Source organism: Mustela nivalis, assembly GCF_964662115.1.
Source record: "Mustela nivalis genome assembly, chromosome: 11".
In the NCBI taxonomy this organism is placed as follows: domain Eukaryota; kingdom Metazoa; phylum Chordata; class Mammalia; order Carnivora; family Mustelidae; genus Mustela; species Mustela nivalis.
The window spans coordinates 99513633-99527514 of record NC_139030.1 but is presented as its reverse complement, the minus strand read 5'-3'; the positions used below and the strand labels follow the sequence as shown (position 1 = coordinate 99527514).

General features: G+C 37.0%; 1 protein-coding gene across 29 annotated transcripts in view; it reads left to right on the top strand.

Moving 5' to 3' along the window:
- The window catches only part of ABI2 (abl interactor 2), a 127665-nt gene that overhangs the window by 80793 nt on the left and 32990 nt on the right, over positions 1 to 13882 (top strand). For 2 of the 29 annotated variants that reach the window (XM_082688895.1, XM_082688872.1), the window contains exons 4-8: positions 645 to 662; positions 7129 to 7226; positions 10730 to 10876; positions 11665 to 11786; positions 12796 to 12978. In XM_082688895.1, coding sequence (XP_082545021.1) covers positions 645 to 662; positions 7129 to 7226; positions 10730 to 10876; positions 11665 to 11786; positions 12796 to 12978 — 568 coding nt within the window. Of the gene's footprint in view, positions 1 to 644; positions 663 to 7128; positions 7227 to 10729; positions 10877 to 11661; positions 11787 to 12795; positions 12979 to 13882 lie in introns of all 29 variants that reach the window. The other 27 variants (XM_082688894.1, XM_082688887.1, XM_082688879.1 and 24 more) reach the window with 14 other exon arrangements.

The window sequence follows — 13882 nt, the reverse complement described above, 5'->3', positions numbered from 1 at the left end:
TGAAAAAATCCCCTACTGTTATGGCTAGAAATCGGTTAAATGTAAATTTAATGTAGATCTAGGTAAAAGAAAACATACAAAGTCTTTTTCTTAGAATTTTGATATCAGCATTATTTGGAGTTTGATATTTAATTTTATAAAATATTTACAATTTTATAATTTGAGATTTATTCAAGGCTAATAACTGCTGATAGAAAATCTTAGGGTAATGCCAGAACGTGATCATAATAGGCACTTAGAATGTAAAGCATCGTATTTGTGCTTGTCCACTTGCATAATAAACACATGATTTCCTTCCCACTCCAGTTCTCACTTAATTCAAGTAAAATGTTATTCTTTTGGGACTCTGTACTCTTTTTTATTATTTGGACTTTCAGTGTTTAGGGGTCACGAATTTGAAGAAATCTTTAATAAAGGTTTTGAATAAAACAATGTCACATAATTTCATCAAAAAACCCTCCTGTTCATACACATTCTGCTTTGACCACTCTTTCTATGATCTACTGAAACATTATTTTTTAATGCTGAATGCTTAACTTGTTTTTTCTTTGTTTTTTTCCTTTCTCTTCACATCCTGAAGTTCCAACTAACCTTTCAATGCTTTTTTTCCTTACCTCTTTTATTTGCTCCATTTATGCATTAAGTGGTTGCTTAGATTTAAGGTAAGAGATTCCAGGGCTGGATTTCCATTCTTTGTTCTTATGTAGAATATTACATACGGGGAGTGAAGAGATATTTGGCACTTGGCCTTCTAAAATCAACAAATCCTCTTAATTTTTAAAAATTTTTGTCATGCAGCTTTGTGGTGTGTCTTCATGTTCTGTGAGGGCAGATTTTTTTTTTTTTGTCTGTTTTGTTCACCACCCAGTCTTGTGTGCCTTAAGCAGTACCTGATGCAGACATTAGGTGCTCAGTAAATATTTTTGAATAAATGCTTATTTTGCAATGTTAATATATTTTGTGGAACTAAAATATGTTATCCTATCATAAAATGTCATTGTAAGTAAAATTAGGTGGACTTTTGTAAATGTGGAGCCTATGTTACGGATTGGAGGGCCAACTAATGTGCTTTATTTAACCCTCCCCCTGTGTAATAGCCTTTTTATTCTATAAATGGTGTGCTTTACTATACACCTTGTGGCCAGTATGTCATTATCTCTTGACTCTTAGTCAATGTAAAGAAGTTGAGAAGTGGAAAAATATTCAGTGTTATGGGTTTTTTTTAAGTTGCAGTATCATGTATTTTGCAAGAAGCAAAATTAGTTTCTCTTTTTCAAATTGCTATATAAGATATACATTTCAATATAAACTCACTTTAAGAGTTTTACTAGCTGAGTATTAATTATATCAAAACATCAAAAGTTCATGAGTGTTTAAAAATACACATTAAAAATTAGAAATATTTATTTTAGTAACACATTAGGGGTTTGTTTTTACACATTTTAGTATTTTGGAGAATTAATGGTAAAAGACATTCAAGTGTATTCAAGAAGCATTTAAATAAAATGTTACTAAAATTATTTTCATCAAACTTAGCATGTATTTCCTTTTTGTTCTTATTTTCTTAGCTAAACTTTATAACTTCTTTTCAAATACATTTTCTTTCAAAACCCTGTTATTTGCCTTGTCTTTAGTATAGAAAGTGATAACGAGATGATAACTGGATCTGAATCATTAGCTACTAATACCAACCATAGCCACAGACATTTTAACAGATCCTGGTCGAGAGATGAGACTAGAGGAGTCAAGCAAATAAACTTATTGTGTTACTGAGTAGAATGTTGGGTCCAAGCCCTTAGTCTCGGTGAGTGCGGCTTGCGGACTTTGTGAGGGTACTCCTTCCGTATTATATACAAAGAACTAACCCAAAGCAGTGTGTGACTACCTTAGCTCTTTTCCTGTAAATATTGTATTTAAATTTTAGCTATTGATGTGTTTTTTTCCAAAGTGATAAAAGTGCACAGAAAGATTACCTGAAGGAAAAACACAGAAATGGACCAGTTCTTTTCCCCTCTAAGTTTAGACCAACTTGCTTATCCTACTCTGCCATGCTCATTTCCTCCAAACCCAACTATGATTCCTTCTTGACCTTCCTGGATTCAGAATCGTTCCATGCGGGAGATAGATCAAAATGAGTAGGAAATGAGAGAAGCCCCTAGAAAGAAAGGAAATATCACACTTTGTATAAGACTCCTTCACACCTTTGGTGTTTGTACCAACCATAAGGCTTCACTCCTGAGTACTGTGGCTTTATGTAGGTGTTTCTTCAATATCTGGGTAGAATTGCCCAGTGAAAAGAGTACCCTGAATTCATCCTAGAAGCTAGAATGCACCCGTGCTCTGTCTTTTCTTTCTCTCTGCTTTGTGAATGTCTGTCTTCTCTGTTAACTTGTAGCAAGCACATGGTTAATAATTTTAGGTGAACCAAAACCAAGTAGAGTGAGAAAGATGTTTAGTGTATAACAAATCATTTCTCTTTCTATTCTGTTATTAAAAAATGGAGTGCTTTTGGAAGGGTGATTAATGGAATAATTTAATACATTAAGGTAGAAAATAGAATTAAAGAGAAAATGTTACAGTTGGAAGGGGCTGCAGTGGTTTAGTGGTTTAAGTGGTTTCCAACTGATCTTGGAGACCTGTGGATTATATCAAGTGCCCTAAAGGACCCCTGATGTTTGTTGGTAGAAGTATCTGCTACTTTGATTTCCTCAGCTCTTCACGAACTCTGTCTTTGCTCTTGTTGCTGTCAGACTTTTGATCCTTTTCAGACTGACTCTAAACAAAGATCACACTTTGGGGCCAGACACATGGGATTTGACTCAGAAGAATTCTCCATACTAAAAGTTGAATTTTTAACATTTTATATAGAATGTTCTCCACAGTCAACTAAAGAAAAAAAAACACATAAATTTCAGATGAAAAGGACCATGAACCACCGTGAGAACACGCTACGGTCAAATTCCTGATTACAGCTTTGATTTCCTTGAAGGATCTCCTAGTCCTTTTCTTCTTCTTCTTTCTTTCCCTTTCTTTCTTTCTTTCTTTCTTTCTTTCTTTCTTTCTTTCTTTCTTTCTTTCTTTCTTTCAAGTTGAGCTTATTTATTTGACAGAGAGAGATCACAAGTAGGCAGAGAGGCAGGCAGAGAGAGAGGGGGAAGCAGGCTCCCTGCTGAGGAGGGAGCCCGATGCGGGGCTCGATCCCAGGATCCTGAGATCATGACCTGAGTCGAAAGCGAAGGCTTAACCCACTGAGCCACCCAGGTGCCCCCTCTGTGTATATTTAAAACCTGTTCTTTTTTTTTTTTTTTTTTTTTTTTTTAAACAGTCCAGCTTAGACTTTTCTCTGAACCTTTCTGTAGTTTTTCCTTCTCACATTGATATTTCTGCATATTTTATTCCAAAGTACTTTAAATTCCTTAAAAGCGGAGGCATCATTTTATGGGACTTTGTGTCCCATTCCTCCTCCCCCCGCCCCCAGTGCCAAATGTCCCCATTAGTCTTCATATTCCTTACCCTTGTACCTAGTGGTCTGGTAGGTGATAAGTGGTTGATAAATGAGGGATATACTCCAGATATCGTTTTAGAATGAGTCTGCCACTATTCTATCACAGCAGGACGTATGTCAGGGGGAGATTTCTTCATAGCAGAAGGGATGTCCTTTGTGAACTAGAGATACTGGCGAGCCCGCTTTATAAAAACACTGAAGTTCCCAGGGTACCGGAGAGCACTGAGGTTTATAGTGAACATTATATTATGATGTATCAAGGTTCACGGAGATACTGAATGTCCCAGAAAGGCACAGAGCAGGAAAGGTAGGAGCATTATAGAAAAAATATTAAGGCATGAGAATGGGCCTGATGCTTGGTGCTAGTTGTAGAGCTCTCCAAAGCCTGGGAAAGAGGACCATTCTTGGAACATAAAGAACTTCTCTCCCTCCAGTTTTATCTGCATTCCTTAGTCTCGGGCCAGTTGCGAAGTATTTGAGCCTCATCACTTAAATGTAATATTTCTTCTGCCTTTGAGGGTGGTTTTTTTTTTTTTTTTTTGGTAGGAAAATAAGGGGGATGTTTCCTACTCTTCCTCCTTGTACTTAATACCTGCTTTACTTAGCTTTCAGTGATGACTTTCCCCTTTATGGAATTAAAAAATACGTAATTGAGTGATTGTTGAAGTCTGCCACCAAACTGCATTCTGATTCCCAAATAAAACTTGAAAAGTATAATGAGTGATCCCACTTGTGCTTCCGGACCATTAACTACACGTTTATATGCCAAGCGATAGTTCTGTTTATGTTTACAATTTGTTTTAAAATTTCATGTGGAATTGCTGTTATAAAGTGGGTGCGGTTTTGCTTTGCTTTCTTTGTCCTGAGTTGATGGTCTGTTCTCTTTCTTTGTCTCTGTCTTTTGATCTCTCTCCCTGGAGGTCCCCTTCACTGTACACACAATTTAGTCTGTGTTTTGCTGCTTGTGAGATGTTGTCTCCCCACAAACTTCTCTCAAAATAGTGTTTAGAACCGTTATTGTTCTCCAGTAAGTTTTTTTAATCAAATGATTTTATTTTTGAAATATACTTTCTGTAATTATAACACAGATTATAATTAATCTGCCACCTGTGATGAATTAAGTTTTATCTGGCAGTTATTCCTATTCTTTCCCCTTCTCCTTAAATTAGATGGCAGTATTTATATTTCTTTAAAGATTTCTTTCTTTCTTTATTTGAGAGAGAGCACAAGTGCGAATAGGAACAGAGGGAAAGAGACGGGTGCAGGGAGAGAGAAGCAGACTCCCCACTGAGCACAGAGTCCCACAAACCCACAACCCTGAGAGGTCATGAGCTGAGCTGAAATCAAGAGTGGGTGCTCGACCAACTGGGCCACGTAGGGACCCCCGGTGTTCGTATTCTGCATAGCAGAGTCATTGTTTTACTTAGCATGGAAGCATTTTCCACAAAGGAAGACCACCTTGAAGAAATATTGAAATTCTTTTAGCTTAATATAAGAGTACAGTATCAGTGATGTATAAAATTACAGCTTTTTGGACACTCGGCAGGGCCTTTTTTTGTTTCTTCAGTGATTTAAGTTACGTATCCAAACCCCATTAACCAAGCAGATACAATCATTTGATGATCCTACAGATCATCAAATGTGTCAAGTTTTGTTTATGGAACTGTCCATCAGATTTTAATTTATTATAGAATGTTTATTTTATATTTTTTAACTGATTAGAAGATACTGCAATTTAAATAAAAACTCTTTAGATACCAAAACCTTGAATCAAAGTTGGAAAGCTGTTTTCAAGTATTTTAGCTATTCCATGTATAGAATAAAATTCTCTTTTACTTTTTCTGTCCCTGCTCCTTTTCCTTCCTGTTTCTAGCAAATTGATGTAGTTTAGTGTGGCTCACCTACTTCTCCCTCGTCACTCAAAGTAACTTTGGGTTTTATGTTGTTTAAGGTTGAGCTTAAAGGACTTTGGTTATACTATAAAAAATCTTCTGGTATCATAAATGAAGATTACAGTTTGAAAAGCTACTGGTTTTTTGTGATCTTACTCCTAAAATTTTCCCCAAATGTGGACTGATTTTTTTCAAAAAATTTCTGGCATTTTCATTTTAAGATATGATTAGCATACCCTCTGCTTATTAATGAGGGGAAGAACAAGGACAAGTTAATCTTTATTCTTACTTAATAACCGGTTTGTCTTGTATTTGTTTAAAAGTAACAAAAGGATTATAGACGAATGTTTCACGTTAAAAATATTGACATCTCAAAGGTATCGTTTGTCATTAAAGATTGTTTTAACATCACACACAACTTGTTCACTGGGCTATTCATTTGAAGAGTTTGTTTCTTGATACATTATTTCTTGTCTATTCAGATACCCACTAGTCTTTTAGGAGTTTTACAAATCGCATTTAAGCCAGAATTAGTTTTGACAGCCTTAGTACTCTATATACAATTATGAATTTTAAAATTTATATTTTGAAATACAATTATAAATGTATCTTGATTTCAGTGGTGTAGTGTCTTACAGTTTCATTTTATAACTTGAATACTCCAGACATATTCTTATTAGAAAAGATTTTTTTTTTAAGTATTTGGCAATCCAGAATATTAGGGGCTTGAAATAGGGTCAGGTATGAATCTATCTTTTGAATATTTACTCTGACCCATTGGTAATTTCAAACAGTTTGAGACTGTATTTGTGAATGACTTCCATTACTGCTTTAAGACATGCAGATTTCTAGAGGTTTGGGTGTGAGTGCTGATCTACTTCTTTGGTGGCATCAGTTGTTCCCAGATGACATTAGTCTCCTACCCTTGCATTTTCAGTTAGACACAGAATAGTGAGGAGTCATGGCCCAGCTCTGACTTAGGACTCTATTACATCTTTCCTAGAATCTTTATTTTGGGTCGGAGTGGGACTAATTCCCAGTGGAACTAGGGCCTTGTCTGTGACCCCTGTGTTGCTTATAATTGAATGGGATACCTCAGCCCTGACTTTCTAGTTCAGAGGTTTAGGAGCGTGTCTTAACTTCCGGCAGTTTTCAGGTGGGTGATTCCTTCATAAGAGAACCAATTAAAGAAATCTGAATTGTAAGGCTGATCCACTATTTTAAAAACTGAAAATTTTTTCAGCATATCATACCTTTTAATTATTTTATATTCTCTAGATACAAGGGATCAAAACTGTAGTGCATATTTTATTGGGAAACATGTATTTTTTTTAATAATATACTTGCTATCTAAAAAGAGGTATTTAAAGGCATTGTTTTTGAGTTTCTCTTTATTAGAACTAAAGTTCTTATAGTTATCCTATTGAATTTCAGTTAAATATAGTATCGAGGAATCTAACCAGTGATCTGTTGGTGTGATGGCCTAATGGCAAATACAGTCTTTGCATATAAGTTTACAATCATTTGAAAATCTCATGGTAGGAAGAGTCCTTTGAGTACAACTGTAGAATAATAGTAGAGTAGAAATTGCATATGAAATGCATGGCCTCTAATTTTTTTTTTCCTCTTTAAACCTTACCCTCCTTTGTTAAATAGCATAACGTTATTTCCCACAAGTTACACTTTGTTTCACTACGTACAAGTTTTGATTGTTCCTCAAAATTTTTTTAGGTGAGTACCCAGAATATGAAGATGGGTGGGCTGCCACGAACGACACCTCCAACTCAGAAACCCCCCAGTCCCCCCATGTCAGGGAAGGGGACACTTGGGTAAGTATGTAACTAAATAACAACTGAAAAACATTTCATGTAGTGTTGTTGAAAACCAAACACTACGTATATTTAAACTATTTTTTAATATTTGAAACAAGAACATTTTCTTCCTAACATTAACTTTTTTGTGTGTAACTTTCCCTTTTTCTGGGAAGCGTGTTTATACTTTAAAAAGATTTTGTTTAAAAGTTATTTTTCTACTGAATTTTGAATTTGAGGTAAAATCCTAGCCCAAGTTCATGGTTTATTATAAATTGCACTCTAATTTCTGAAACATTTTAGAGTTGTTTCATCTTACATTTAACAAAAGAATAGACTATTCTTGTGAAAAACACCATGTAGATTTACAAAATTCCATATGTCTTGTGTTGTTATGAGAATATCAAGCTTAATTGCTCCAGCAGAAGTGAGCTCTGGATTTAACTTTGGGCAGAAATGGCCAATTAATGTAAAAGCTTCTAACATTTTTCTTCTGTAGCATCATAGTGTAAAAATGTGATTTACTGGCGTTCCTGGCCGGCTCCAGCAGAAGAGCGCGTGCTCTTGAGCTCAGGGGTGGGATTTCCAGCCCCACAATGGGTATAGCAATTGCTTAAATAAATCAATCTTAAAAAATTTTTATCATGGAGATTTGTGATCAGATGGACATAATATATCCCAGAAGCCAGATGGCTAAGACTGTGGTCCAGCTCTGCTCCTGCTCTTTTGTCTTGCGTAGTCAGCCTCTTTGCAATTCAGTTTTTTCATCTGTAAAAGGGGGTAATATTTGTCCTCTGTCAACTTTTCAGAGTCATTGTACCACAAATTGGATTTTTAAAAAAATGTATAAGACAAAGACAAAATGCTTTGACAACCATTGGCTTTATGATATATTCTTAAAATTTTTTTAATTGGAAATGTTGTTTTTGGCCCCCTCACCAAAAAAAAAAAAAAAAAAAAAAAAAAAAAAAAGAAAGAAAGAAAGAGAAAGAAAATGACAGAAACCTAATTAAGCACCATGGGTCAAGACGTACAAAGATGAGTTAAAATGTAAAGGAGGATAGTTCTGGAAGAGGAGTTACAGTTAGGACAATGGGAAATAAAAGACCAGAAATGAATTCCAGCTAGAAAGAAGATCATTTTATTTGGGATCAGCAAAACAAATTCTGCTTAGATTAGAGAGAAAATTAGTAGATCAAATAAGATTTAAACTTCAGGGTAGAATGTTGAAGAGATGATAGGGTGTAATTGTGAAGAGTAGAGAGATGAAGAGGAAGTATTTATTTTCCTATGGAACGTCTACATTTTTATCATTTGTAGTGCCTAATAGCTTTTGTTAGGTGTTTTTTTTTCTTTTCTTTTTCAGATTTTGTTAGGTTTTAAGTCAAGATTGTTCGCAGGGTAACCCACTGTCATCTCTAGTAAAATAAAACTTCGTGTCGCTCTCAAATTCTGAAGATTTATTCATATACCAGAATTTGTTTCCCTTGTGTGTTAGCAAGGGTTCTGCAGGATCTTGGAGACCAGAGTTGCTGAACACCACAAGCCAGCTGATAGTCACAACCTGGCTTTTTTGCATAGTCTTTGCCTAGCCATTATATTTTGCTCTTTTGCCCCTAATTTTTTATTTTGTTTTTAATCATTGCCTTCACTGTATTGTTCTCAGTCAGCAAAGGGTTTTTTCTTCCATTGAAACAGAACTTTTGGGGCGCCTGGGTGGCTCAGTAGGTTAAGCCTCTACCTTTGGCTCAGGTCATGACCCTAGGGGCCTGGGATCGAGTCCCGCATTGGGCTCTCTGCTCAGCAGGGAGCCTGATTCTCCTCATCTCTCTCTCTGTCTGTCTCTCTGCCTATTTGTAATCCCTCTCTGTCAAATAAATAAATAAAATCTTTAAAAAAAAAAAAAAGAAACAGAACTTTTTTTTTAAAATTTATTTATTTGACAGACAGAGATCTCAAACAGGCAGAGAGGCAGACAGAGAGAGAGAGGAGGAAGCAGGCTCCCTGCTGAGCAGAGAGCCCGATGCGGGGCTCGATCCCAGGACCCTGGGATCATGACCTGAGCTGAAGGCAGAGGCTTTAACCCACTGAGCCACCCAGGTGCTCCGAAACAGAACATTTTTATTGTCTGGGAAAATTGTCTAGAAATCAGATGTTTGGAAATAATCAGTTTCCTGTCTTAGGTTTTTTTTTTTTTTTTTTTTTTTTAAATATATTTAATTATAATTTCAGAGATGCCTAAACTTTTTAGTACTTTAAATCCAAGTTGCTGACATTCCTTTTTTCTTCCTTGGACCCAGTATCTCATTTATTGCCCTTTACTTATATTTAATTATTAATGTATCCATGCAGTTATGCAAGATTTGAGGAGTGAGCAGGCTGGAGTGGACAGTGGTCAGTGAACCATAGTGAGTCAAAATCAATGAACCGTAACCCGACTAGCCCAGGAGAGCTGTATTTAAAGGAACCCTGGGACTTTGCGGGGAGTGAATTATTGAGAATGTTATGAGCGAGCAACATCATTTCAGGGAAAGAAAGCTTTTTAATTTTTACATCTTGAGATTCTAGTTTTGATTTTTTTAGAAACCAGAATCGTATCTGCAAAATGCCGTTTCATGGCAGTTGAGTATTTTTCATTGTCCTAAAGAATTCAGACACTTAGGGATGAGAACTAACTTAGTAATCACTAATGTGCCATGGCGCATCCTATTTCCGGTCAGACTGCTTTGCTTACTTTCCTCATTCTCTTCCTTTTAAAGGAAATTTTGAGAAGAAGGGAATGTTTTAATAAAATCCAGGCCTTTTTGTGCTTTATAGTCCAAATAAGGTAGAAAGACTTAGATGGTCTTTTCTTTTTCTCGCCTTTTAAAATGTTGACCTCTGAGGAAGATAAGAGGTAACAGAGAGCAAGGTGAAGATAGGAGGAGGTGAGGTGAGAACGGGAGATGAGATTAACTGGGTGCATTGCTGGGTGTGGATGTAGGTCCGTTTTTTGTGTATTTACTATGTAGAAAGGGAAGTAACTTGTTATAGTTGTTACTGATCTTCAGTGTGGGGGTTGTGGAGCCCAGTTATGGATTGATTTATCTGAATTTTGAGTATCTTTGGTTAGGGAGAGAGGGGTGAGGAAGATAATTAGTGCATTCATGCAGTGCAGTTGGGAAACTTTGACATGGTACTAAAATAATTTGAACTCTTCCCCTTGCCCCCCCCCCCAAAAAAAAAGGGAGAAGAGAGTTTGGGAAGCACTGACTTACTTGGTGGGAGAATCTTTGTGCTCTCTGAGAATGAGCGAACAAAATTGCATCAGTTCAGGGAAATGAGGTTTGGGACTGAAGCACAGCAATAGTCATCAGAAGCCTCATGGCAGAGAAGTGATACTCGAGACTGAAATCGGTAGCGGGGTTATGTCAAAACATTTTCCTGTCTCTGAATACAAATTGTATTTCACTACTGGCAATTCTGAATTTATTGTGCCGAAATTTGCTAATCACACAATACATACGCTCTTCTTTTTGTAGGCGGCACTCCCCCTATCGCACACTGGAGCCAGTGCGTCCTCCAGTGGTACCAAATGATTACGTACCTAGCCCAACCCGTAATATGGCTCCCTCGCAGCAGAGCCCTGTGAGGACAGCTTCTGTGAATCAAAGAAATCGAACTTACAGGTATTTTCTCTACCTCAGTGCAAATGTGATGGTCATAGTACCATAATTTGTTTAGATTACTTCAGTTAAATCTCTCTCATTTTCCAAGCACTAAGTTCTTTTCCTTACTCTACTGCCCCAAACCTCATCTGAATCCACCTCTCTCTCCTCATGTTCTGATGCAGCTTTGAGGGCAGGAAATGGGAAAAAAAACAAAAACAAAAACACAACAAAACAACAAAAACAACAAAAACAAACAAACAAAAAAAACAGAAAAAACCCAGACATCTTAAAATATAAACTTCTCTACAAAATTAATAGTTCCATTTAGCCTGAAAAAAAGTTTTGGACCAGACGTGGGAAATTGCAAGTTGTTTTTTGGTGGAACTTTACAGATGAAAAACTATACATAACAAAACAGTAATACAGGATGGTACATCAAGATGTCATTACAAACAGAATCAACCTGTTTAGGAAAGCTGTGTTTTTATTATAAAGCAGTTTTCTTCAGAGAGTAAAGCTAATACGATTTTCATGTGTTGAACCCTATCACTTACCTCTTGTATTTCTACAGAAGCCTTCCTTTTTTCTCAATTTCTGTTTCTGTCATAGATGCTTATTAAAAGGTGGTCAGAACAAGCTTCTTGAACTCAGTGTTTTTCCTGTTCTGCTCGAATTAATACACAAAGTGGAGGGTTTTTGGAACCATCCTTACTTAGCTGTGTTCATCTCAGAAAATGTTGGGACATGCTGGCGGCATCTTAGTGTATATAAATGCTCATGTGCGGTGGCTCTGCTTTCTTCAGCAGCAGTGGCAGTAGTGGCGGAAGCCACCCGAGCAGTCGGAGCAGCAGTCGGGAGAACAGCGGAAGCGGGAGCGTGGGCGTCCCCATCGCTGTCCCCACGCCCTCTCCTCCCAGTGTCTTTCCAGGTAACACACGGATGGTGCCTCATCTTTGTCTTTTTTGAATTTGAATTCAGCTTCTGGTTTGATTACAGCGGGGGTTCTTCAGAATCTGGATTTTTGTCCCCTTTAGGACTCCATAAGTGTTGGGAAAGCTTTAAGCATTTGTTATTTTTAACCAAGCGATTTCTGAGTTTATGCTGCAGACTTCTCTGTTATTTGGCTTTGTGTCTTTGGTACAGTGGCTCAGTTGGTGCTTTGAGGTTTCAGGTACCCCCTGGGTACCTGGTACCTTATATGTTTGATGCCAGCTGGTGTTACGACATTGCACGTGCTTGGACACAGTGTGCGAATCACGTTGGTAACAATGGAGTGGACAAATACAGAAGTAGTTTTGGGAGTTAAATTTACTGCACTTTTGGAACTTAATACTCTTTGAAATGCTACCCTTTTTTTCCCTAAACATAAAAATGTCCTTGTTTAATGTGAAGACATCAGAGCTAAACTTTAGTTTTAAAAGCATGACACAGAAGACCTAGGGATAGAATTTTTTTGTATTTAACTTACTTACCCTGATACCTAATAGATAATATCTTTTAAAAAATGATGAAAAGATTTATGTTTTTCTAAAAATTTTTTTAACCTAATAAGATGTTTTGTCTGGAATATGTCAAAATGGAATACTGTTTCCTAATGTATTATGTTTAGTTTTATATACTGTTTACAAAATACTATGCTGAAAATTATAAAGGGAACATCTTTCTTCCAGAGTAGTAGCTTTCAGGTAAAATAGAATGCTGTTTTTAATGAATTTAAAAATTTGTACATTACCCTGAGCATTTTGAATTATCTGCTGCAAACCTAATAATCCTTTAATATAAGCTTCATTCTTCTTCTTTTTTTTTTAACCATTCCCTTCTATTCTTGGGTTAGTGTTAAGCACTGAATATTTAACATTAGGTTCTCTAATGCCTTTTCTAATCCTGCCTACTGGGTCTGCCTCATTAATGCTGCCTCTCACTCCTCTTTCCCTCAGCCCCTGCTGGCTCTGCTGGTCCTCCTCCCCTTCCTGCTACTTCTGCATCCGCCCCTGCCCCTCTTGTTCCTGCTACTGTCCCTTCCTCCACCGCCCCAGAGGCTGCTGCTGGGGGTGCCCAGACCCTTGCTGATGGCTTCACTTCTCCAACTCCCCCTGTTGTTTCTTCCACTCCCCCGACAGGTGAGTATGGCTTGTTCCTGGGCAGGCACATCCAGGCATCCGGCTCTTCTTCCTGGAACTCCGGCTTTATGACTTTTGTTTGTGCTGTGTGTGTGTGTGTGTGTGTGTGTGTGTGTGTGTAAACTCTGAAGATTAATGGACTGACTAGAAAATGGCATGTGACCAAAGAGTAGAATTTCCTGAGGAAGTCAGGGCGAAGTTCACATACATTTTTCATGTGTAGAGTAACACAAATACACATTTTTTAAAATTGCTTGAATTTCATTTACTGGAGATTTGTGAATTTAGTACGGAGTGATCTTCTGTACAGTTTTGTGAAGTTGTGGGAAGTACTGTTACAGATTAAGTCTTTAGAGAAAAGTCTATGGAAATAATTCTAAGATACAATTTTATAGGAAACGTTTGATGTAACAGTTGGGAAGTTTCTGTAAGTCTGTCAGACAGCACTGGAAACACATAGACAATGGACTTCTTAAGAATTTCAGGTTTATGTAAGTGTTACTTAAGGTTGAATGGTGTTGTAGTGTTTTAAAACTGCAACCTAAAATCTTTTTTTTGGGTAAAGATTTTATTTATTTATTTGACAGAGAGGGAGAAAGGGAACACAAGCAGGGGGAGTGGGAGAGGGAGAAGCAGGCTTCCCACCGAGCAGGAAGCCTGATGCGGGGCTCAGTCGTAGGACACTGGGAGCATGACCTGAGCTGAAGGCAGACGTTTAATGACTGAGCCGCCCAGGTGCCCCCTAAAATCTGTCTTGATGGGGAAGGGGAAAAAGGTTCAGTTGCTACAAAATATATTTGCAAAGTTAATAGTGATGCTGATTAGCAAACAAATTCTTTATCTATTATAAAAATGTATGTGTTCGGACACACATCATCTTAGCTTGTTAAATACTTCATAGTAT